Below are 26,264 nucleotides of genomic sequence, written 5' to 3' on the forward strand. Positions count from 1 at the left end.
CCAGGAAGCAGGAACGCTTCCTCCCCCCCCCCATCTCCACAGTGTTTTCTGAGCACAGAGATGTAGCCAGTGCAGTTCTCTCCACTCTGGCTACAAGTGGGAGAGGGAGAGGAGGGGGTGGGGGGCAGACCATCCTCTCTCTGAGCTTGGATCTAGGAAACCAAACTATCCTATGCCCCCTCCCCAACATTGTCTGGTGAGCATAGGACAGCTCACTTAGTCTTTCTATTAAGTGCAGGGATCTTTGAATCTCAATATCTTACCAGGCTGCTATCAAAACATTGATAAAAAAACTCTCAAAACATTTTCTTGTGTGGCCCCAAAAAGCCCCCCCTCCAATTTCCTGACTAAAAGAAGAAGAGGTGGAGGAGAAATTAAGAAAATTGGAAAAGCCTAATTTAATGATGTTTTCTGTTGGTAACAACCATGACAGTTAAAAAAATGTAATTAGTCGCAGGCTAGTAAGCATTTCTTTGTGCACTATGTTCTATGGAAAACATCTGTCACACAGAATATCATACTGTTCCCCATAGGCAATTACCGTCTACAAAGAAAATAATAAACACAAGTAGGTTAGAAATGTATCAGAACAGAGGTGGGACTTGTGGGTGAGAATGACAAAAGAGGCACAAAGAGAATTGGATCACAGGGAAAACTGGAACTGACTGAAGGGACAGAGTAGGGTCACAGTGAAAGGAGGGAGCAAAAATATCCAGATAATGAGGTCACAAACAGAGAGAATTTTAGACAAGTTTCCTTAAGTGTTAAATGGGGAATGTTGTTCTACCAGTTCTGCATATTAGATATAGATACTATGAGAAAAGCTTATGAATCATATGTGGAAATGTTTTGGGAAGCCAAAACATATAATTCTCAAAAGACCTGCAAAATGCTATGTTTTGGGGGTAGAGCTGTGCACAAGTGGCCTCTCAAAATTCTCCATTCAATTTCATTGAATTTCTCCAGGGGGAGGACAAATTCTCCAATGATTTATCACAGGTAGGCACTGTGGCGTTACACCCCACAAGTCAATTCCAAATGTATGTCTGCAGTTTGTAAGTCTGTGGTTTGTAGAATGTTGGCCTGAGTGGGCAGAGTTAGAATGTCTTGGGAGGGGGAGGAGTGATATATATAAGGGAATGACTGAGGGGATTGAGAGTTCTGTTCTTGTTCTTGTCCTTTTCAGGAAAGCTTTTCAGGGAGACTTGTTAGGTACTCTTCGAGTCTGTAGTGCTCTCTGTATTTATGGTACTTAAGTTCTGGGAAATTTGAGAGTCAGTGTAGTGAGTGGTGTCTTTAGAGTGTGGTGTGCACGTAGTGGAAGTATATTAATCAATACTGATAATAAAGAAAGTTCAAGAGTGATTGTGTGAGAAAAAGGAAAGCGCAAATGTGAGAGTGACAGGATTGTATGGAAGGTTTCAAAAAGGTTTTTAAATGTTGTTATTGAAACAAAGCTTATGAACTTATAAAAATAAATTTTGATTGTTTATTTTAAAACTACCACAAAAATCCCACGTGTCTGTTTGGCGTTTATCATCTTAAGTTTACACATTTAACACCCACTCTGACAATCATTCACCTAAGCAGATATAACTCACAGCGCATTATTATATATATTAAAATCCTTCTCCATTTTAAACCCCTTTCTCCACATAGTTTGGAAGGTGGTTTTTATCCCTTGCCTCAGGCGTATCAAGTGGTGGTGCTTGGCTTGAGCAGGGAGTAGCCTCGGCCGGGTCTGGTGTTCAGAGCCTGTGTCGCCCCATAAGAAGTGGTGGCAGACGTGAGGTCTGGTGTTCAGAGCCTGTGTCATGGCAGGCACCACTAATGGTAAGGATTGTAGAACAGTTTTTCTTTTCTTTTCCTCCTTTTTTTTTTACAATGCCATGCAAATGGCAACATCTTTCCACAAAAATGGAAAGATTCCACATTTCGCATCTTCCACAATGCCCCAATTTCCTAGCATCACTCCTGGGCATGGAGGGGAGGGATTGAACCCACCACAAAAAACAATGGTGAAAAAATGTGGAGTAAATTCTGAAAAGTGTCCTTTAATTTCTAGGAAGTCAGGGAAGAAAAATCTCAGGGGCTTCCATTTTTCTGCCTCATTCTGAGGGCATTTTATAATCTATTTGAATGTGTTTTGGTTGTGGTTTTGACCTAACCTAATCATTGTAAGGCAGCTGAGGATAGTGTCTATATTTTTCTCTCTATTACATATCTCATCATTACTCTACAGTCTCCCAGGCTGCCTGCACTTCTTGATCTGAAAAGGCCCTACGGGACGATTAAATTCATGATGGCTTCCCCTGAGTGGGAAGTGCAGAAAGTCAGGGAGACTACAGGCTGTCAGAGAGATGATTGTACAATGAAACACAGGATACACATACACACACACACACTCATCAGCCACCTCATAAGTAAGGTAAGCACAAGAATGCTGAACCAAACTCATGAGGATTTCTCTCAAATTTCTTCTTCTTTTAATTTCAGTTCAAAAGCAATTTCTTTTCTATCAATCAAGTTGAATGAGAATGGTCAAAATTCTCATGAGAGAAAATTTCAGCACATCACTACTTTGGGGGCATTTTTGGTGCCTTGGAGAAACAGCACACACAAAAACAGGAGTTTTGCAATTTTCTGTCCATCTGGGTCATTTTTCTTGTGAAATTTGAGACCCCAAATGGATATCCTTCACCTTTAATCACATTCTTGCCTGTGCTCAGCCAGTTGAACCTTGCTTTGGTTCCCTCTCTTCATTTTGGGATAACATTGGATGAGCGTCTAGTTAATGACTAGTTCAGATGATGATAAAGGTCATCACTCATTTTCTTTGATTGCCCTCACCAACAAAATATCCTCTCCATGAAGAATTCTCAGCTGATGAAAACTCTTCAAATTACCATTGTTTCATTTGCCAATAAATATCATATCCATTGAAATCTACACACAGCCCATGAGAACAAGGAACATTGAGCCCTATGGTGATTCCTCTGTATGTTGGTGCTGTCCCATCATGCGTTTGTGGAAGTGTCCTTAGTAAAAAGAGCCAGAGAATGATAGTATTTTTAATGGGGGTCTATCTGCCTTTTTAGGTACAACATACAAATTATCACGAAGTCATTTAGGATAACAAACATTTACTGCTCATTTTAGAAATGTGCTTAACTTCATGAATGCTTTACAGGAAATCTATTTAAATAGAGGCATGTGGATTCCCCCCCCCCCTTGACAATATATGCTCTTCCATTAGCCTTTCAAGGTCAGCTTTTCAAACACCAGGCAATGAGACATATTACATTAGCTCTCCACTGAAGGGCAGACAGGTTCAGGATTCTGTTAAGGTTTTGAAATAGGAAAATCAAAAATAAGTTCCACTGGGAATTGCCTGGATTTTGGCTTATATCCATGGATTGTTTCTTAAATCATTCAGGACAAAATAAATTGAATTCCTGCATTGTTGATGGCCAACTTTCTCTGCATTTCTATGGTCAATGATTCAACGCATTTCAGTTTAAATGATTAGATGTGGTTGTATTGTAAGGTCAATTTGCCTAAATCACTGAAGACAACTAGTCCTCATTTTTTAGGGAATGTTTTCTAAATGATATTTTTGCCAAGAAACAGACCAAAGAGGAGCACTTTGACACAAGCCACCTTTCCTACTCAGATTTCCCTATATGTTAGAACACAGCTTTATAACACTGAATTAATAATACATGTATCATAAAGTAACAGCAAATTTAATACTCATTATATAAAACATTAATGCATTCTTTATAACATTGAATTCCTTGTGGAATTCCCTGGCAATTACACCAAGCCTTGTGCAGCATTTACACATTCATAACTTTTCTTCCACTTCTTTTAACATTCTATAAGTCTACTAGAAGAAACATTTCCACAATCTTAGCACAGGCCTTCCAGCACATCATATGAATCTGGATAATATTCACAAAGGGTTGGCATTAGCTGTGATTTCATCATTCTGAAATCATTTGCTGAACATGTGAAGGACAGTGTAAACACTGGGCTGATCTGGCCAAAGACAAGCACTGTAAAGCCCCACTGATTTCTACAGGAGGTAGTTAACCACATGCTTAATTTAGCCATGTTATCTATTGTTAAAGGGAGAAACAAAAATGATGAGATGAGCGATAAACCTCTTGGATGCTCATCAGTATTAAGAAATTATTTGATAAAGATTTGAAACAGGAGGAAATAAACTGCAATCATAATTGTCTTATTGACCAAATTAAATAGTGGTATAACAACTGACTCCTTTCTGTAGCAGTGTTCAGAATGGCTGCCAGGGTTGAGTAATGTGTTCCCTAGTAAATTCCTTCCGTCGCCAGCTGAAGACCTTTTTATTTTCTCAGTATTTTAACACCTATTAACTTAAATTTTAAACTTTGCTGTTTTAATTCCATACTTTAACCTATATCAATTTTTGCTGTGTGGTTTTATCCTGGTTGTGCTTTTTATATTGTATTTTGTATTCGTGTTTTTAGATTGTTGGTTGTTTTTATGCTCTTCATGATTTGCCCAGAGAGCTTCGGCTATTGGGCGATATAAAAATGTAATAAATAAATTTTCAACATGTGTAAGAGGCTGGAGGCCAGGAGGTGGGGAGCTGAACGGTTTCCTAAAAGATCTTCCTAAGCTCACCTTTTTACATATATATAGATCTATTTATTTAATCTATATACCACTGAACATACTGTCTCTAAGTTGTTAGCGGATATTGCTTTCCTAATCAGCTGCTACCTCAGTGCCATTGCTTAAATATCCTTCTTCCTACTGATAGTTACATCATCATATAGTCAATCAAACTGGTCTATGTGACAAACTCGCTGAGGATGGGCAAAGCTAATTCTGATTGTTCTTTGAATTAACCTCATTTTTTCGCAATGATGATGTTGCCACATTGTCAAATCTGCTTTCCACTCAGAACACAGCCTTTCCCCTCCAGAGACATTAGATTACAATTCCCATAATCCTGAAACCAGGAGGAGCTATAATCCAGCATATACTGTGGATGCCAGGTTGGGGAAAGGCTGATTGAACTGACCACATTTAAGGGAGTACAGAAGGATCTTGGCCCTACATTATATAAACTGGTAATGGTGGGGGGCTTTCTAGTTATGTCTGTAGCATGTGGCACATCTTCTGGTTGAACCAGGATGTCAAAGAAGTGTACTGAGTTGGTTCACTGGCAAGATAGAAGACTCTCAACTTTGACCTAGCAAAGGATTCCATTTTAGCTCCATTAAGTCATAAGGGCTGCAGGTCGTGTATACTAGATAATGATGCTATCTTCCTGCAATTTCATTGAACAGTACAAGGGCAGAAAACAAGATTCAGACAGACTGCTGGTATAAGTAGTAAAAAGATTGAAGCAGTGAGCTCAGAGAGCCTTCAAAACTAAACTGTGATATACCATGAAATGTTCAGGGGAAATTCAGAAGTTATAGTGTTTCAGTCAGTGTGTTTGTATAATCCAGTAAATTGTAATGGGTTGTTAAAATGATAATGCTGGCTGTGGATCTAATGTGCTATAGAGAATCTGTTCAAATCAGAGATAAAATCAAGTTTCACATTACAGTTTAATGGGCAATGGTGTTAAAAATACATGTTCTTGCATATAATGACAGTTTCTTTGAAATCCTCCACTGTTGATGAAGGGGAAAATCCTGCTTCTGTTTATCGGATGCTTTCCAGATGCATACAGAAGGAGTTTGTCACTGTTGAAGCAACTTTTGAAAACCAAGATAAAATGACAGAACAAAGAAAAAGAAAGAGCTGTCACAGTTTTCTGAATCATCTTTTTAAAAAGAAGGCAATCATATCTTACCCACCGCCCCCACTTGGTTTAGGACATAATGAGAATATCAGTGCACAGGCCAGAAAAGGCACAGAAAGGAACAGAAGAGGTGGTAAATGGAATAGCATTTAGAAGCAAGTCACACGTGCTTAACTATATGTGGCTTTTATTTTATTTTTTAACATTGCAAATAAGAGTTTCAAGAAGGAAATAGCTGACATTTAAATGCATGCTGTCAAGAGTTTTCAGTGAGCTTGGTATGTGGACAGCCTATGGTTTTAAACAAAGGTCAATGATTTTATCATTGAATGATTTCTATACTAAACTTATGGCTGCTGTCAGGCTTAGGAAGTCATAGGTCACAAGCACATGGGGAGAATTTCTCCATGACCACTGACTATGGAAGAGACCTGCTGGTAACCGCAGGGTTACATTACTGGAAGGGAAAATGTAATGTTCTACATTTTGTATTGTAATGGCTGCTCTTTTGTTTCATTTCTTTTCTTAACAGCGACTTTATGCTTGATTTCTTACATCAATGGGAAAAGTTTATATAAGTTTGTGATAAGAACCATCTTTCAAGGAATTCATGATGTAACAATTTCCATGCAAAGTTGTGCAGTTTTATCACCGACCCAGTATAATTTGCCTTCCTAAGGACTAAAGATAAGATCAGCTTTATTCAGAAACATTTTCCTGTGGTTTAAGTTTTTGTTTGTTTGTTTGTTTTGTTTTTAAATCATGAACAATCTCACAGAGCCATTCTGAGACCAATGTTGCAAATCTACACTCCAGAAAATATGTCATCTTGAACTCAGTAGGCTATGCTTTGGAGTCATCATGTTAATTCTAAGGTTAATTGAAAGCAAATCCCATGGAAACCAATCAATGGTTTTTACTTCCAAATAGATGTGCCCATGGACATCCTGTAAAAACAGAAGTTCACATTTTTTTTTTAAAAAAAATATTATTACATTAATATCCTGCCTTCCCCACCCCCCCACCCCCCATTGCAAGGAACCCAAAGCAGCTTACATGGTCATCCCCCTTTCCATTTTATTATTGCATCTGCCAGAAAACAGAAACAGCAAAGGCAGCAGAAGAGAAGAAACAATCTTTGTAAACTGCCCAGAGAGCTTTGGCTATGAGGCGGTATATAAATGTAGTAGTAATAATAATAATAATAATAATAATAATAATAATAATAATAATAATATCTCAGAACACAGGAATGCATCACCAGGACACTGTAATGTGATGTGCTCCTATTATTCTATGCAGAAAAGCAATGCCTTATAAGAGTTAAAATATTCCAGGGATGAGTCAAAGCAAGCCAACTAGCAAGAGAATCATGGAAAGACATAAACGTGAAAGAGAAAGTTGTAAGCATGGAAGAGAAGAGGCTGATGTTGTTTTGGTAGGGCCACACCAATATTATGTTTCTTACATACACATCTAAGGGCCTTGCTAGACCAGGCGTTAGCGCGGTGTGAGGCCCGGTTTCCCTCCTGTGCATCCAGATGACGCACAGGGGAATCCTGGGTCAGGCCACGCTAAAACCTGCCTTAAGCCAGCATAAGCGAATTCGCTTATGGCCTGGCTTTTCCACAGCCCCGGCCTCAGGCCGGGGCTGCAGAACGTCTAGCAGGGTCCGTGGCTTTTTGCGGCTGCTCGCTTACTCGTGAGTAGCCAGGAAAAGTCACGGACTGGGCACAGCGCTCATACGAGCGCTGTGCCCATCGGGCTGGGGGGGATCCTGGGGGGGGGGGAGAGGGGCGGGGGGAAGGCTGGACCCGCCAGGAGAGAGGGGGGAGAAGGCCGGGCATCGGGGATGGGGGCGAGGGAAGGAGAGCGGGCATCGGGGGCGAGGGACGGAGAGCCAGGGACATGCTTGGCATGCTTACCAAACCACCAACAAACCTAAAACAGCCCATGCCAACAACCCACCCTTGCTGAGTTCCAATGACACTAGCTACAGAGCCCTCCCGCCACACCTAAAATATTAAACATGGCTGCTGACGCATACCAAAACCTATCAAGGCTTAACTCACAGGGGGCTGTGGCAATAATGTTAAGTGGCCCAGTGTCTTTTAGGAAATAGAATGCATCTGAAAAGCAATGTCTCATGAATGCCATAAATATTAGGCATAAGAAATAGGCTGTAACAAACAAGATATTTCTGGGTTCTTGATGACAGAGTGCCATAGCAACAGCCTGAAATTATTACCCAAGATAAATATTTTTCCTTTTTTTTTTAATGAAGTGAGGGACTTTGACATGTTTTGTTAAGAGAGGTCACGTGGAGGTAAAAATTATTCACATTAGGAAAGCTTGATATCTGTTTCATGTGAGAAAAGAAATCACATAATTAAATTTATATTGTCTTATATGCTCTTCAGAGAAGAATGCTTTGTGCAAAAGGTCAAAATCTGAATTTAAATTGGGATATTATGATAAATGAAATGATCAGCTTTGGTTCCATTTTTAGCAAACAAAAATGATTTCTTTAAAAATGAACTCTAATTTGGGACCACTTCTGGGCCTCTCTTCGAGAAGAAATGAAGGAGAATATTGCCCAGATCTTCCTAAGGTAATGACAGTATTAACAATTACTTGTTTAGAGATAACAGAGATTCAAACTAGACCACATCCCAAAAGAGGGCTTTTGCACTGACCTTGTAGATCAATAGTTTGGGCCACACAGATAAACATGGCTAGACATGGATTGGGCCTTTTTAGTAGATCCAGACTGCTGTGCTGCTATCTAGCTTAATTTAAATGGAGTCTGTGCAGGAGATTGCACCCACTTTCCAGATCTTCCCTTCATTTCAAAGATCTCAAATTGGCTCAGCAAATGGATTTCCTGATATGACTGATCTCATGGTTCCAGGCAGGGGGCTTCTCATTTATTTATTTACTATAATTCTACACTTGATCTTAGCCAAAAGGCCGAGAAGCGATTAATTATTTACTACTACATTTCTATATTGCAAAATAACTGAAGCTCTCTGGGTGGATCACAAAAATTAAACCCACAAAATATAGCATAAGATACATTATAAAAAATTTTAAGTTTTAAACTACCATATAAAATAAAAGTAAAAACCAGAATAAAACCTATCAGCAATGCAGAGTTTTAAAATATAATAACAGATTATTATTATTATTATTTAAAAAAACAGAACTAAAAAGCTAAAATGCCTGTGAAAATAAAAAGGGTTTCATCTGATGCTGCAAAGAGCACAATGTAGGGACCAAGTGATCCTCTCTGGGAAGCTCATTCCACAACCTGGGTGCCACAGCAGAAAAGGCCCTCTTCTTGGTAGCTACCCACCCTTCCTTTTGCAGAGGCTCCCAAAGAAGGACTGCTGAAAATCTTAGGGTCCAGACAAGAGATGTTCCTTTGGGTAACCTGTCCCTAATCTGTTTAGGGCTTTGAATGTTAATAGCAGTACGTTGAATCAGGCCTGGACATGGACTGGCATCCAGTGCAGATGGAAAAGTACTGGCATGATATGATCACGTTGGCAATCCTTGTTAACAATCTCGCTGCCCTGTTTTAGACCAGCTGAAGTTTCCAGATCATTTTCCAAGGCAGCCCCATATATAATGCATTACAGTAATGCAGGTGAGAGGTTAAAGAGCATGGATAACTGTAGCTCGGCTTTCTCTGTCCAGATAAGGATGTAGTGTGTGCTGTAGCATTTGCACCAGGGCCAGATCTACACTAAGCAGGATATAACACTTATGTTTTGAAGACTGTAGACGGACTGTGTCCTGGGCCTCAACATTTGTCACTACTGTTATAAACTGTTTTAAAGCAGCAGTGTAGATCCTGCCCAGGATTACATATGTATAGCAGGGCCGGATCTACACTATTGCTTTAAAGCATTTTATAACAGTTTTATAGTGCTTTAGAGCAGTTAAAGCGCTTTATAATTGTTATAAAGTGCTTTAAAGCAGTAGTGTAGATCCGGCCCAGGTCAATTTTTGCTTGCATAAATTGGAGCCTCAAAAGGAATTGCTGTATTGGGAAAGTTTAGTGGTTCATTTTCTTTACAGTTTCTAATCACATGGCAAATACTCATATAGCATACATACAGTTGTACTGCAAAATATATAGTACAGGAGAGAACCTATTTTTTATTGCCGATGGAAAAATATACCATATATGAGGGATGTCAGATTCTGCAACGGACTGGCTTTTCCCCAGTCAAGTGGATTCTACAGACTTGAAGACTGTTTTTCTAACCTTCAGGAATTTTGTGCAACTTTTGTCATAGAAAAATACAAAAAAATTAAAATGGGGGGGATGCACATTTCCCCATAGGCTAAAGCGTGAAAATGCTCATTTGAGGGGAATTTGTGCATTTTGGAGAAAATTGCACATATTTGCACATGCAAATTCGGAAAGTAAAAAAACCCCAATTCTGTTGATGGGCAGATGAAGGAATGAAAAGCAGCTGACAATCTGTGAAACACAGACAGAATGAATTTTACACAATCTGTACTTCCCTGCCATATACATTTGAACCATACTGCAAGGGGTTACTGGAAACATTTTCCTGATATTAAAGTCTCAGTATTGAAGGAATATCTGCAGAGTTTGCACAATCTGTTTAACAGTGCAGGCGGGCTGTTTGGGACTCTTATAAAACAAGTTTTCCAATACCAAACTTGCACAAATTCAAGAAGTGCACTCACTGAAAAGGGAAGATAAAAATAGCATTTCAGCTTTGCTCCTTTAACATCATTCATCCTTCAAAATTACTTTCTTGCAAAGTTGAGTATATCTTATGCTGAAGTGTTGTATTCAAGATTTTATTTATTTATCAAAAAGCCTTGCCATGAACTCTTTATTATTTAACAAGTGTAACAACTTATAAAGGCAAATATCCTCCACCTACCTACACACTGCATATCATGCCATCTGACTATCTGTCTCCAATATCCCAGCTATGCAACACAAAATTTACTATCTCTTGAATTAAACAGAAACTAGTAGTAATTTGCAGCAGAAGGGAAATGCTGATATAGACAGTCTTCTTCGCATCAACCCTTTAGACCAGAAACAACATGCCTGCTCTACACAGCTTCGATTTGAGATTTCCACCATATAAAGAAAACTGACATTAAGTCTGCAACCTGCTGTATACTTAAGTCTATGCTACATGCATAAGATTGGGCTGTGTAAGAAACTGTAAGATAGGGGAATGGCAGGAGTTTATGAAGCTGGGGCAAAGAAATAAGTTAGGAGACAGTGTCCCCTCCTCCCTCAGTAATGAACCTGCTTTATGTAAGCAAGTCTGGAAACAGAAAGACACAGAGACAGGAAAGCTATCACCCATGGCCATAAATCTCCTATCTTCTTATGCATACTTCTAACAGAAGCCCACACTGGCACCTGTGGTGTTGCCCAAGACAGGTACTGTAAATGCAACATGCATTTCAACCTATACAGAATATGTTAATTTGACACTGAGAAACTGGATGAATCACTTGAAGTTTATATTTATAAGGAAAGACATCCCCTGAAGTTTAAGCTGCTGCTTATCAAAAGTGACAGCATTCATGAGCACTGTTCTTCTGACAGTCCTGCCATAGTAGCCGAGTAGAAGGTAAAGAATAACTCCTGCAATTACAGCTGGAGCTAGTTAACATTTAAGACAAAGTTACTCATATACAACAATGCCTGGCATTCTGAAAGAGTTCTGTGATTATTCCATTGCAGAGGGTCAAATCATGATTCCCAGACAACCTATTTCACAGTAGCAGATTTTATAATAATGGATAATATACAGATTTACAGTAATGAGGTGTCCATCAGTAGAACAGCAAGATTATGACTCATTATTTTCCCCATATACATTCATGGCATGGAACAAGTGTGAGGAATTGCTCTGAAAGATATCATATTTCTTAGTGAAGGGGACTGGATGAACACAATGAGTGCATTACTATCTATCTGTTAGTGATTGGTAACCCTGAGTTGACAAGGGTGTGTTCCAGAAAGTCTGACTAAGGAGAAATTCAAAGTGAATTTAGGACTCCTTCCTTCGATAAGTCACCTAAGGCCTGTTGACATGACCAATTATCTCAGGATAACCATCCCTTAATTTATTTCAGCCTCTGATTTCTTTATTTGTTGAAATGGGTGATTTGGGGGTTGATGTGATGAGATACAGAGGGCCAACAACAAGTGACAAAATTTGGCTCATTTCCTTTTCATCTTACGTTATGTGCTACTACCATAGGGAAGCAAAAAAAGGTGTTCAGACACCCTTCCACATGTCACACATTTAGCAAAAGGAATGCCCACTGGCATTGGCCATGCCCACTGACAGCTGCACATTCAGTCTTAGTGTTAAGGCGGTGGTAGGGGGCTATTTAGCTACATATATGCAAGCACAGGGCTTCTCTAGGCAAACAAGAAACCTGATCTGGCTAGGGTTCCTGCTTGTGTAGAGAAGTCCTATGATTGTAGCCCTGCCTCTCCCTAATGCCACATGGGAGAGAAGGCAATCAATGGCTACTAGTCATGATGGCTCTATGCTACCTCCAGGATCAGAGACAGTATGCCTATGTACAGCAGTTGCTAGAGAACATGGGTGTGAGGGTTCTACTGAATTCACGTCCTGCTTGTGGGTTCCCCATTGGCAGCTGGTTGGCCACTGTGTGAACAGAATACTGGACTAAATGGATGCTTGGTCTGATCCAGCCAAGTTCTTCTTACATTCTTATGTAGACACTAGGGTGACCAGTGGATCCATTTGTGTTGGGGTGGGGTAACTAAAGGATACAATCCTATTCCATGAGTTCACTGAATGCAATGGGGAGGGGATGTACATCCCTGCAATCAAATGCGAATGATGCAAGATAGTACAGAGGTATGTGCATGTGTGAGTCTAGCATTCTAGAATTCCCTCGTTGTATAGACAAGTGTTAGAGTATACATGCATATGAACAGCTTGAGAAAATAAGTGGGGCTTGCATATATAAAAGTACCCTAAAAGTACTTTACAGAGCAGCACTACAACACACTGAATGACAGAAGATCATTCAGTGATAGAGTGATGACAATTGCTGATATGCTGGACACAGTTTGGGGATTGTATCAAGCCTCTGCTACAATGCCATCATTTATGGCATTTCATCAGTGGCTGCTCCTATGTGCTACTGTGTTACTGCAGCATTTGAAGTGATCATCAGTTTTCTGTAGTGACACATAATATGTATTGTCTGCACAATCCAGAAAATTTTGGTTACAACTAAACTCTATGGAAAACAATAGAATAGGATTATTTAGTCACGGCCAACTTTTCCCATTGATTTCAACTGCAATTTGTGGCAACCAACCCTTGCTTGAACTTTGTATAGCATATTCTGTTGAACTGTATACACATTATATTGACAATATCAGTAAATGGAATACCATACGGTTTCAAGTGGATCATGTACTGTAATAGTACATCTACTTCCACATGTATTATGCAGATGAGACCTATATAACAGAACATACCCAAAATCTTCTTCAGTAGGAATAAAAATAAGCTCTTTTCCAACTTTTTAAAACAGTAACTCAGTGACAGCAAAGATAGGCTTAACATTACCTTCAAACTTTATCCTAATCTTTCAATGAATTTAAAATCCTTCTTAGTTCCATTTTGATGGACTTCCAGGACAAATTCTTATTTTTTAAGAGAAGAAGAAAAGATACCTTGGTGTTTGTCACTTGAAATGGAACTTTTGAGCCATTTCTAACCAGGGATGTCTGTCTCTCGATCGGTCTTGAAGGGATTATATTTGTAGTGGGCGGTTGATTGTGCAAGACGGAAGACAGGCAGAGTTGTACAGTCTCTTTCAGAGCTTTCAGCTGTGACTCCTGAGGGGGAAAATGTCATTGGATCTTAACGACAGATTACAAAGGATAATATATTGGGTTATATCCAAGGTTACTCTAGCGGAAAACTTACGAGGGTTGGTCTTGCTCCACTAGCAGTTCTGTAACTGCAAGCAGAACAATTAGAACAGCTAGTGCAGACAAGGCCCAGCTTAATGAAGTTGTAATGCCTTGTAGAATGGCAACCACAACATCTTCCATAAACACAATCAGAATAATGGAATTGACACTTGTGCAGGGATGTAAATTGGGGTTTCTATAAGAAGTAGAACTTTGCACTAGTGTGATGGCCCCATTGGATACAACCTTTTACTCTGCATTTTTTTCTTTCATGATGTTTATATTCTAACTTTCAACAATTGAAAAACAAAACAAATGATTGGGTACACAGACAACAAGAGCATGGCCAACAGCTCAATGCATCATTCCTTTCTCCATAGGAAAGATGCACTTCTTTTAACAGATTGGGAACTCCTGGTTAGTTTCTTTCCTCAGGTGCCCAGTGCTCACACACTGGGAAAGAGAACAGGACAGCATTGGATTCTCTACTACAGTACCTCTCCAGGGTTGGGATCTGCTCCTTAGCATGGCCTTTTCATGCAGCGCACAATGTAGGGGCAACGGAAAGGCCCTAATAACTCAATGTCATCCTAACTCCACTCTGTTCTGCATTGCTGGTCTGACATAAATCAAAGAGTGTTGCTGCCATGATGTAGGGGCAGGTGATAGATAGCAATGTCCCAAAGGGTGTGCTTTGTCTTCCCTTTTAGCATTTCTAGGGAGGAACAAATCTGTCAACTTCAATTTTTCTCATATTCTCATTTCTTACAATCTTAAGTTCAGTTCAACCTAAAGTGTCTTTAGGTTGAACCAAACTTAAGGTTGGGAATTTTTCTTGCAATCTTTCCTTGCATATGTGTGTGTATATATTGCATGAAAATTTGTAAGTATTTGGTTTGCATTTCTCCACATACATGCATTTTGTCTAATATAAACATTTTTGGCAAGCAATCAGTCTTACATAATGCATTTTGAACATTATTTTTTCCTAATACATGATTTCTTGTAAGCATTGTTTGTTTGAACAACTCCATTGAAAAAATTGGAGAAGTGCGAATTTTGAAGGATAACTGTGTTTCTATTTGCATAGTGCTTCAAAAGTGTAAAATTTGGAATGAATTTCTCCCCCATCCCTAGGCATTTCTCAATGGCATGACTCAAGCAAACACTCTCAGTTTGCCACTACATCTTTCCCATTGAATTATTAGGTGGCTATATTGATGCTGACCCCCTGTGAGTGTCTTGATTTGCTTTCTGCGCTTCCTTTTGCATGTGGTCTGTCTCTTGCCAGAAAAAAAATATTTATTTATTTATTTATGATATTTATGTGCAGCCCCAAAATATAAAGTTCTCTAGGTGGCTTACAATAAAAATACCACCACCAAAATTATTCAAATACAAAATAGAAAACAAAATGAAAGCCTTATAAATGCCAAACAAAAACAAACAAACAAACAAATGAAAAACACCAAAGCTCACAGTACCCTAAAATTAAAAATACAAGTTTTAAAACTGGGAGGGCCAGATCACACATCTTATTTAAAAGGCCTGGCAACCAGAAGTCTTCACCTGGTGCCAAAAATTCCACAGGATGGTGCCAGGTGAACTATTTGAAAAGGCTATGCAAATAACTGGGGTGCCACTGCTGAAAAGTCTCTCTCTCTCTCTCTCTCTGTCTCTCTCTCGTAGTTACCCATCTCACTTCATGTGGCAGGGGTGCTCAAATTAAAAGCTTGAGCTATGGGTTGGTATAAAAATGTAATAAATGAAATGAAATGCAGGGTGCACTTTGAGGGGGGGGGTAATTATCCTCTATATTACCAAACCTAATATCCAGATGCTTTTCAACATTACATATCTAAGCTACATTCTGACATTCAGGGTTATAAAAGTAATAGTCGTGCTATTGCCCCCTGCTAAGCATGTTAAGAGAGAGGAAAGAAAGAGAGCCCTCCTTCGTCACCCTCAAAGCACAGGTGCCAATGCTCAGACTGTCACACTGCAACTTTACTCCCTTTCAGTGGGGATACTCATTATCCATTCAATCAAAGATATGTCTACCTTTTTACAAGAATAAGATCATACGTTGTCATATCAGGCTGCACAATAGCTGCCTATTAATAGATCTAAAAGATGTGCTCAAAAGGGTTCTTACTTTGTCAAGAGCTGCTTTTTCCAATTCTTCTTTTGCAATTGCTAGTTTTTGTTCCAAGTCTGTAAGCTGCTGTGCCTGTGGGAAATTTAAAAACAAATTAGCTAGTATAAATTATAACCCACATTTTTGCTCACTAAACTCATCTAACACATCTGCAAGAAAAAGAAATGCTTTACTTTAGAAGCTAAGAAAAATAGATGATTTAAAAAGCAACCAAAACCTACCTTCTCAATGTAACAGATTCTCCAGGAAACATTATTAAGGCTGTGCACCACCTCAGGCCGAATCCCTGAATCCCCAAATCCAATTTGGCCTGCCTTGGCCCAAATCTGGAGCAGCACATGTCTACATGAGGAACCCCAAGTCTGAAGCAGATCAGCACCAAAGCCATGGGATGCTTTGGGCTGATTCAGGACAGTGCAGGGCTGCTTCCACATACCCACCCACCAAAACTCACTGGACTCAGTTCCCTCTTTGTCCCCACTCTCTCTCTGACCTCCTGGCCTATCACTACCTCTGTGGGGACTTACCTGCAAATGCATACTCCTCCTGAGAGCCAGACTGTGATTTAAAGTTATCGTAGGGGCTCTTTACACTTAGTGTACCTCTGGCTGCAAACTACTGCAGCTGTAAAGAGAAATGGCCCCTTATGGTTAGCATAGTTTTCGGCCATAGATATACTAAAAGGAAAGAATCCCCACAATTACTTTTAATTGTGGCCTAGCTTTCAGGGGAGGACACATTTGTAGATAAGTCCCAGCGGCAGGTTAGAGCGGGGATGTGAGCACCAAGGGGGTGGTGTGGGGGAGGCAGGGGTGGTGAAGGGGGAGTGGACTCCCAGTCAGCCTTACTCCCGGTCACCGTTGCTCCTGGCCGGTACCCAGGAACCCTCAAGGCGAACCCGCTTCAGGAAGGATTTTGCCTTGGCTTTGGTACTGAGATAAAGTGGGCACCCCTCGAAGAACCCTGAGTTGAATCAGGGCCATTTTGGAGGCTCCAAAGTTGCCTTCGAGGTGAGTGGGGGGGGGGCTGTGTACAGCCATAAATATTATGGCTGATGAGTGGGAGAAACAGTAGGAAGTGTGTGTGTGTGTGTGTGTGTGTGTATAGAAACTTTGGAAGGGAACATTTTTATTACAGTATTTAATTCCAGCATGGTCTGGATGAATGCTTTGCAACTGATTTCAGGAGAACTGAGAAGATTTCATCTTGCATTAAAGTATTTAGAAACTCCATTCACACTCCATGTATTGTGGTGTTTTCATAACCATGAACCTACGTAAAATATGTTATGGTATGTTTATATAAATCCAAGGTGAGAAAAGAAGAAGAAAAAGGGCTAAATATTACTTTTTCTAGCCAAAAAAATACAAAAACAAAAATCTTAAGAAACATATGGGCATGATCCTATGCACGTTTAGACATGAAAGCTAGGAGTTGTAAGACTTTTTTCTTTCTAAACATGCATAGGATTTTGCCCTAATTTAAGTCAGGAAAGCCATGGGGGGATTATTTTTTGCTTAATCCTTTCCACATGTGTTACTTCTCTGTGACAATTGCCACCCCTACCCCAGACGCTTTTTTGGAACCCTGTGGACAGAACAGCAACTTGGGAGCAAGAGAAAAGATAAAAAGTGAAGAATTTGGGCATTGAGAAAGGAATTAGCATCTCCCCATGCCTTCTCTGCTTCCAGTTTCTCCCCTCCTAAAGACGTTTTCAGCTGTAAGATGATGTGAGAAACAAATCCAGAAAAACACACAATCAAAATACGAAAATCAAAGAAATAGCACCCAGCCAATTAAAGCCCCCGTTAGCAATAGACCAGCTTAAATGCCAAAGTCCTGCCTAAATAAAAATATCTTTGCCTGGTTGCAGAAGGACAACAGAGAGGGAGCCCACCTAGACGCTGCTGAGAAGGCCCTCTATTGCAATGGGGCATGTCAAAAATTTAAAATAGCATGTGGGGGATGACTTGTGATACTTTATCACATATCACAGCATGATCCAATTGGTCCTCGACTGAACATTAATGCAATCCTTCCCCACACTGGGGGGAGTGTAACAGAACTTCTTAAGAATGTAAAAAGAGCTGTGCTGGAACAGATCAAGGGTCCATGCATACATCTCTTACAATGCAACAACAACAAGAATCAGTATTAGTATAATTGTCCTATTTGAAAATTTAAATAGTGTTGTGCTTATGCCTGGTGTTTATATAGGACATGGGGTGGAGGGAAGGACACTGGACCAGATGGTTATCTCTGCTATAAGACATTTTTATGAGGCATTGAACATTTTTAGCATATGAATTGCTCTGCAAGGTTTTAATTCATAAGTCGTAAAGGACACTGCATTTAGGCCTCTTAGCTAAACATTTCCAAACAAGCAAATTGCTAGAGCTTATTGCTAATTTTTCCCAAAGATACCACCATCCAGATGTCTGACTTTCATATTTCCTTTACAGAACTATAGGAAGATACATTTTCACCCTCTTGGCCATTAATGTGTGGATTTGGCAGACTGATAGATGGCATAGAATGCAAGAATGATATGGACTGAATTAAGAAATTGTGTTAAATATATTAAATGTCTAAGCCAAATTAACAAGTGACACAAAATTCAGAGCAAAAGAAATATCAAAGTCAATTGCAACTGTTCTACCAGTGTGAATCCCGGGAGCGGGCAGGGATGACCCCTCCATTTTCCCAGTAAAACTGCTTTTGCAGTTATCCTGATTTTTCCTGTGGTCCCGGGATGATCTTGAGGACCGTGGGTAGTGTGGGCACCTGTCCCGGCTTCTTCCCTCCTTCTCACAAGTAGTGGGGGTCAGCAGAGGGAAGGAGCTGGGCCGGGGAGAGTCCAGGAACATCAATGGTGTGTGTGGGGGAGTGGGGTCATTTTTTTTAACCTACTTTTTGCCGGAGCACAATTGCAGTCCAGCTCCTGCCTCTTTAAGAAAAAAATAGCAGGTGCGACGGGCACAATGTCCCTCTTCCCTTCTAGGGTGTCGCACATCTGTTTGGATGCCCAGGGAGGATTGCGGAAGCAGGTAAGTCCGCGATCCTCCCCCACACACACCCTTAGGTGTAGAAATGGACCTAATGAACTGAATGCAGGATTGCAGCCCAGGCAGAGACCTGAGTATTGAGTTCAATTGTGGAGACTCAAGTTTAAATGTCTGTTCAGTCCCATTCAGTGTGTGCTCCTGAATCAAGCAAAGGATGCCCAAATATCTTTTGGGAGATACTCCTACCTGTTCTCACAGCATGATATAATGATGAAGACTGCCTTGTTGTATAGTGGAGGGAAGAATTGATTGGTTGATTTAATGTATTTCTAAACTGTCTGTGGCAATTTACAATGAAGTCATAAAAAACAATAACACACAAGTTACAAACAAAAGAAAAGTAAAACTAAAGCAAAATTGAATTGATTGATTGATACAAACATATAAAACAAACACACACACAGAGGGAAGAATCCAACATAGTGCTTACAACCCTGGCAATTCTCTTCCACCCCACCAATTGCATTGCAGAAGAAGCCGCTGTTTGCACAATGGAGATTTAGCATTTCTGGGGCAACCCAAAATGAACAGAAATTCTCCTTTCTGGAAGGACACCGGTCAATAGAGCTCACATAAGGGACCTGCCTCCTTCCAGAAGCGACTGTTTCTACTCATTTTGTGGCTTCACCTAAGAAGCGCTAAATTTCTGTTGCATAACCATGGATTTTGTTTGAGCAATGCAATCAGTGGAAAGGAAATCAGTGGGGTGGAAAACAATCAGTGGGGGCCACCCCCTTGGTTTCTGTCCTCACATAGCAATAAAATAGAGAAACTTTTAAAATCAAAGTGCAGCATTAATCACTAAAAGCTCAATGGGACAGTGTAGTTTTTCCCAGTTGTCAAAAGCCCAATAACCAGGGAGCCAAACTAGCCCCCCTGGGAAAGGAGTCCTGCAAGAGGATATTGCAACACAAAAGGCCCTTTAAAATAGGTGTACTGCTTTTAAAATGAAAAAAGCAACAAACTGTATCTATGTGTGCTCCATGTTAGGGAGGAGGGGTTTTTCCAAAGAGGATAGTCCATAGAAGAGGAAGTTTACAAAGAACTTATTTGGCCTGCCAGTTTTACATGAAGTCTCAAGGGAAAATCTGGAAATGTACCTGTACAGTTTTAGCTACATCCAATGACCAAGATGAACTGAATGAAATGATTATAAAAGCTCACATCATATCCCATGCAAATATGCAACCATTGTTCACTGGGCTGATTTGCAGGATCACTTGGACCATATCATCATCATCATCATCATCATTATTATTATTATTATTCTGTACAGAGATGATCAAAAAGGAAACCCAATAGAGATCTATACAGATAAAGGATAATCCCAATAGCTCACACTCAGTGCTAAAGGGTGGGCTAAATGAGGTAGGACAAAGTCATTGATGGTTACCCCATGGAAAGTGGGGGGAGACAGAATATGCATGCATGAGACAGATGCAGGAACCTCTCTGATATCAGAAGATCCTTAAATCCTCTGGCAGATCTTGTCCTTTTCTTGAAAATCTCTCAGTGTAGGAAATTACAGAAATTCCCTAGGCAGCTCAGCTTGCTCCAATGTGTCATTAAGGTTTTACAACTACACAATCTAAATCTAACTTCCTGTAATTTAAACCCAGTTTAATCCTTTCGACTTCTGTGAAGTAGAAAGTGCAACTTGAAATAAAGTGGAACCACATCTGTTGTGTTGTCGACCATTACTCCTGCAGCCATCTGCAGACGTTCTGCGATAGAAATAACAAGCCCAATAGAATATTAGCATTCCTGCTCATATAAAGTAAACCCATTTGTAATTTAGCTGGCACAGCTTCTTTCTTTGTTTTTCCTTTTCTTTTTGGAATCACTGCCCTATTATCAATCATTTAATCTCATTTCATGTATTGGCTATTAACCCAGCTGTACTCATTTAATTTGAGGATATATATTTTAAGCAGCAATTTGGTTAACTGATTGACTCTAATGTCTGAATCTATTGCACAAATCCTTTTTCGTTCACAGGCTATTGAATCAAAAGGCCGGGAGTATCAATCCTCCTGCCACTTAACTTGTATTACACCCTTGTAGTGGAAAGCTATTTGGTTGAACAGATTGGTCATTTGGAAGCAGATCATGCTTAAAACCTTCACCATTCTTTCTTTCTTTTTCCTTTTATCATTACATTATAGCAACACATAGTCCTGAATTCTGTTTCAAGGATATTGCGTAATGAAAAATATGTTTATAGGTTACCATTTTGATGGATTATGATGCTAAAGTCAATGATGTGCATGATGATGTAGTACGTAAAGATCAGATTTGGCCTGTGATGAACCAGGTACAAACTACATTTTCCACTTGACCTTGAGTCAGCCATTATTACTCAGTCTGACCTATTTGACAATGTTGTTGTAAGGATAAAATTGAAAGGGGGTAACATCTGCCTGACATCCTTCAAAGAAATATAAGATTTTATGAAAGTAATAAAATCACATACGGTGTCAGTTTTAGAATAATTTAAAACCACATAAACTACCCTATCTGGATTTGGTCTTCAGAATCATCACGTGAGGAACTACGTTCCATTCAAACCAAGCTTCTCAGCCAGGGATGTCTTCAGATACAGCTGAGACTTAGTCAAGAACACGTTCTAGAACTGGTGGTACTTAAGCCTCAGAACCCTCCTCTTCAGATCCAGAAGAGAACTGGGCCGTATCCCACCAGCCCCTAAGATGGCAGACTGCTATGAATTGTTGATTGGCCGGGCCTGATATAAAGAGCAGGAAGTGGTATTCTGCCCTTGCCTATTTCACGGTATCACCTGGAACAGCACATCAGCCAAAAGTGGTTCCAATTCTAATAATGCTTTGGGCAGGCTACAGGTTGGCAGATGGTCATCCCATCTGGGTTTTGGTACAGCAGAAACTATATTTTAGGCTGGTATTTACACAACATGGAGGTGGACAGGCAAGAAAGTTCTTAGAGATTTTTTATTTATTTTTTTGCTTTTAGAAACTTATTCTTTATGTGAGATATTAATGAACTTTGATGTATCAAAAATATGTGTGGAACCTCAATATTCAAAGATGGTCTGCCTCTAAGGCCACAGCTAGACCTAAGGTTTATCCTGGGATCATCCAGGGTTCACCCCTGCCTGAGCACTGGATCCCCTGTGTGTCACCTAGATGAACAGGTTTGACCCCTGGACGATCCAGGGATAAACCTTAGGTCTAGCTATGGCCTTGGTATCAGATACTGGAGACAGACAACAGAAAAGGCTGCTGCCTCTTTGCCCTACATATGAGCTTTCCAGAGAAATCTGGCTTGCCAGAGTTTGTTGCAGAATGTTGAACGAGATGAATCCTGCTCTAATTCAGCACATGGTTCTTAAGCTGTTTTGATTTTACATTTCCCCAGTAGCCTATATATCTGAAATAATAAGAATGTGTTTTAAATTAAGTAATGTATGTGACAGTTTAAATCCATTGAAAATAAATTGTGCACGTGTGTTTGTGTATTTATTTGTATGTTAAGGTGCTAACTGCTCAAGAATTTATTTCCTTTGGGGTGTGGCCAACATGCTAGTACAGTCATGTTTCAGACTGATTGCACTCAGATGCCAAATATTTGGCTTGTTCATTTTTCTGTGGTCTTGTCTAGATGTTGTGGGTGATGCACGGCTACTGTCGATAACGTCTCCACCATAGGTCTCTCATGCAATTTCTAGTGGGTGGGGGGAGAGAAAAACCCATGATGGGACAACATGGCATGTCTCTTTTTAAAAATCTTACAGGGCACACTCGTGAGGGAGATGCCGATTGGTGGTAGGCAGCTGTCCCTAAAAATATCTGGTTAAGCATAACCTTATAGTAAACAGTAGTCTTTATGCCATTTCATTTGCATTGTTTTTGGCACACCTAACCTATGCATTTATCCTATGGCAAAGAAAGCTTTTGACACCTGATTCTATAACTAGAAGTTATGGGAGACACATGGCTACCACAGAAAATGCAAATGCCACTGTGTCCAATGGGGCTTATTTTGGAAAACGTGTGTGATTGCAGCTCAAGCCTCACAAGTAAACCAGATTCTATAGTATTCTATCCAGTTCATTGCCACTGAATAACTTAAAAACTATCCTTATAATGCTAATCGTTTTCTGGTGAATATTGTTTTCTCAGAGCTTTTACATGCTATTAAAGACTATTCTAGACATGAGTTCAAGGCAGAAAATTCTACTTCCAAAATGTATACTGGAGAACATAAATTCCTAAGGCAAATGCACGGTTCCTGGCAGGTTCAGTGAAACAAAGCAATCCCAGGTTTTCGGGTTGTTTTTTAAGAAAAAAGAACCATGTTCTTTTAGCTTAAAGAAAGCCTCAGATTTCAATAGAAATCTTTTTTAAATAAGTGCACAAGGTTATAGAGGTGTGAGTCAAAACATTAGAGCAGCAGAAGCCACTTATTTATTTATACATTTCTATACCGCCCAATAGCCGGAGCTCTCTAGGCGGTTCACTTATGACTGCACAACATTTACCTGGGAATTAGTCTCAATGAGTACCATGGGATATAATCCTGGGAAAAAAATACATCAGATGAACTATAGGAACACATGATCAAAGCTTAGCTTTGGAGTCGCAGGCATACTTCCCAGGATAACTAATTAGGATTCCTGTAACGAAGCAAGTGTATTATAGCAATTAACAAAATGGAAGTGACAATGTTGTTTTGGGCACACTGGGTTAACACTGAGGAGACCCAGGTTCAAATCCCACATAACCTTGGACCAGTTTCAGTCTCTCAGACAAACCTATCCCATAAGTTTATTGTGAGGGTAAAATGGGATGACACCAAAGGGTTTTTAAAAGTTTTTAAAATTATCGCATAATGCTTTTTATGACTGATTTTTACTACTTTTGTGCTCTTAGATCTTGTATGCTGGTGTCTTTTAATTGTTTGATTTTAATTGGTATTTTATTGCTTTGTGGCTTTCTAATTTTTATAAGCTCCCATGGGAAGGGTGTGCTTCCACTGTGGCACCCCGGTTGTGGAATGAGCTCCCCAGAGAGGTCCGCCTGGCGCCTACACTGTACTGCTTTCGTCGCCAGCTGAAGACCTTTTTATTCTCTCAGTATTTTAACACTTAATTTTAACTTAAATTAACTTAAACTTAACTTAAATAAATTTAAATTTTACTGTTCTAACTGTATTTTAATCTTATATCAATTTTGTTGCGTGGTTTTATCCTGGTTGTGCTTTGTATACTGTATTTTGTAATTGTGCTTTTAACATGTTGGTTGTTTTATTATGGTTTTAACTTTTGTGAACCGCCCAGAGCGCTTTGGCTATTGGGTGGTATAAAAATATAATAAATAAATAAATAAATAAGGATATTATGGGGGACAGTGTAAAAGCCAGAACAGAATGGAACAGGCCGGAACGACCCCATTATATTAAAAAAACCATACCAAAAACAGTGGCATGTGTTAGCAACACTTGGGAACAATATTTTAGGACTAAAACCATTCCAATATTATATCACTAATAACCCCAGAACTCCCAAAACAACTTCTGGAACAGAATAGGATGGCTGGAACGGCCACTACTGAACGAGCAATATCAACCAAACTCACCAGTCATGCATAACTCCATGGCAGGGATGCAATAAGCCACAAAATGTCCAAAGAAACTGCGTTCCAGACTTTTGCCTGGAATGGGTATCCGAACGTGGTTTCGGGGAACATTTGGAGCTTTTTACATCTGTCCCACCTAGTCATGTGCGTCTGGTGAGTTTGGTTGACTTACCTCATTGGGAAGCTGTCGTTACGGCCCATTTTGCGCAATACGGACTTTTGCCCGAAATTGGTATCGGAACGTGGTTTTGGGGCAACTTTTGGAGCTTTTTACATCTGTCCCACCTAGTAATGTGCATCTGGTGAGTTTGGTTAACATATCTCACTTGGAAGCTGCTGTTCCAGCCCATTTTGCACAATATGCGCTATGCACGGAACGGGTATCGGAACGCTGTTTCTTTGGATGTTTTGTGGCTTATTGCATCCCTGCCATGAAGTTATGAATGACTGGTGAGTTTGGTTGATATCGCTCATTCAGTAGTGGCCGTTCCGGCCATCCCATTCTGTTCCGGATGTTGTTTTGGGAGTTCTGGGGTTAATAGTGATATAATATTGGGATGGTTTTAGTCCTAAAATATTGTTCCCAAGTGTTGCTAACACATGCCACTGTTTTTGGTATGGATTTTAATATAATAGGGTCGTTCCGGCCTGTTCCGTTCCGTTCCGGCTTTTACACCGTCCCTATGTATGGGACATAAATAAAAAAAACATATGGGAGCTCATTGAGATGCAGCTATCTTATTGAACCTCTATATTTCAGTATTTTTTAAAAAAATATGTATCTATATTTATCTAGAGTTTTCTTGGACATGTCTGCATTGAAGACAAACATTTACTAATACGAGAACTGTTTCAGTTGAAGCGTAAAGCAAGGCGTGGTCTTTCTTTAGCCTTAAGAGCATGCTGCTCTCAGTTCAGTTCTTTGCCTATTTGACTCACTGTTCACAACTTGCTTCCATTTACTTACTGTGTATTTCTCCCCCTTAATTAGGACAAGATCTGAAAATGATGTTATGGAAGCACAGGTCATTCACACTTAAGTGCCCATTGTTGTGGTTCAGGGAGGCTGCCCCTTTAAGGAATGAATGTGGAGATCTATCAGAAGAGGTGCTTGCTCCAGTGAGCATGTTCATTTCTAAAACAAAAAGATCAAGCCAGTGCTGACTCCCTATGCTTGAGCAATCTCATGTTTATTCATAAAAGCCAAGTGAAATCAATGGAGCAGCACTCTTGCAAGTACAAGCATTATTTTTCATATTTATTATGGGAAGGGTTCACTTTTTGTTTTTTTATTCTTATGACACAATTTTATTTTCCCATAGGTTCGTCTGTAACTCTGCTACGTAACATTTATTTCCATTTGAACTTTAAATTTAGATAGGGTGACCATATGAAAAGGAGGACAGGGCTCCTGTATCTTATATAGAAAAGGGAATTTCAGCAGGTGTCATTTGTATATATGGAGAACCTGGTGAAATTCCCTCTTCATCACAGCAGTTAAAGCTGCAGGAGGTATACTAGAGTGACCAGATTTAGAAGAGGGCATGGCACCTGCAGCTTTAACTGTTGTGATGAAGAGGAAATTTCACCAGATTCTCCAAATGTACAAATGACACCTGATGAAATTTCCTTTTTAATACAA

General features: G+C 39.8%; 1 protein-coding gene across 4 annotated transcripts in view; it reads right to left on the reverse strand.

Annotated features, from left to right (window-relative positions):
• Positions 1–26,264, reverse strand: part of LUZP2 (leucine zipper protein 2) — a 464,552-nt gene that overhangs the window by 87,669 nt on the left and 350,619 nt on the right. For all 4 annotated transcript variants that reach the window (XM_063117349.1, XM_063117348.1, XM_063117346.1 and 1 more), the window contains 2 exons: positions 15,943–16,017; positions 13,545–13,709 (listed from right to left, as the gene is read on the reverse strand). In XM_063117349.1, the coding sequence (XP_062973419.1) occupies positions 13,545–13,709; positions 15,943–16,017 (240 nt within the window). The remainder of the gene's footprint in view (positions 1–13,544; positions 13,710–15,942; positions 16,018–26,264) is intronic.

This window comes from Elgaria multicarinata, chromosome 2, assembly GCF_023053635.1.
Source record: "Elgaria multicarinata webbii isolate HBS135686 ecotype San Diego chromosome 2, rElgMul1.1.pri, whole genome shotgun sequence".
Lineage (NCBI taxonomy): Eukaryota > Metazoa > Chordata > Lepidosauria > Squamata > Anguidae > Elgaria > Elgaria multicarinata.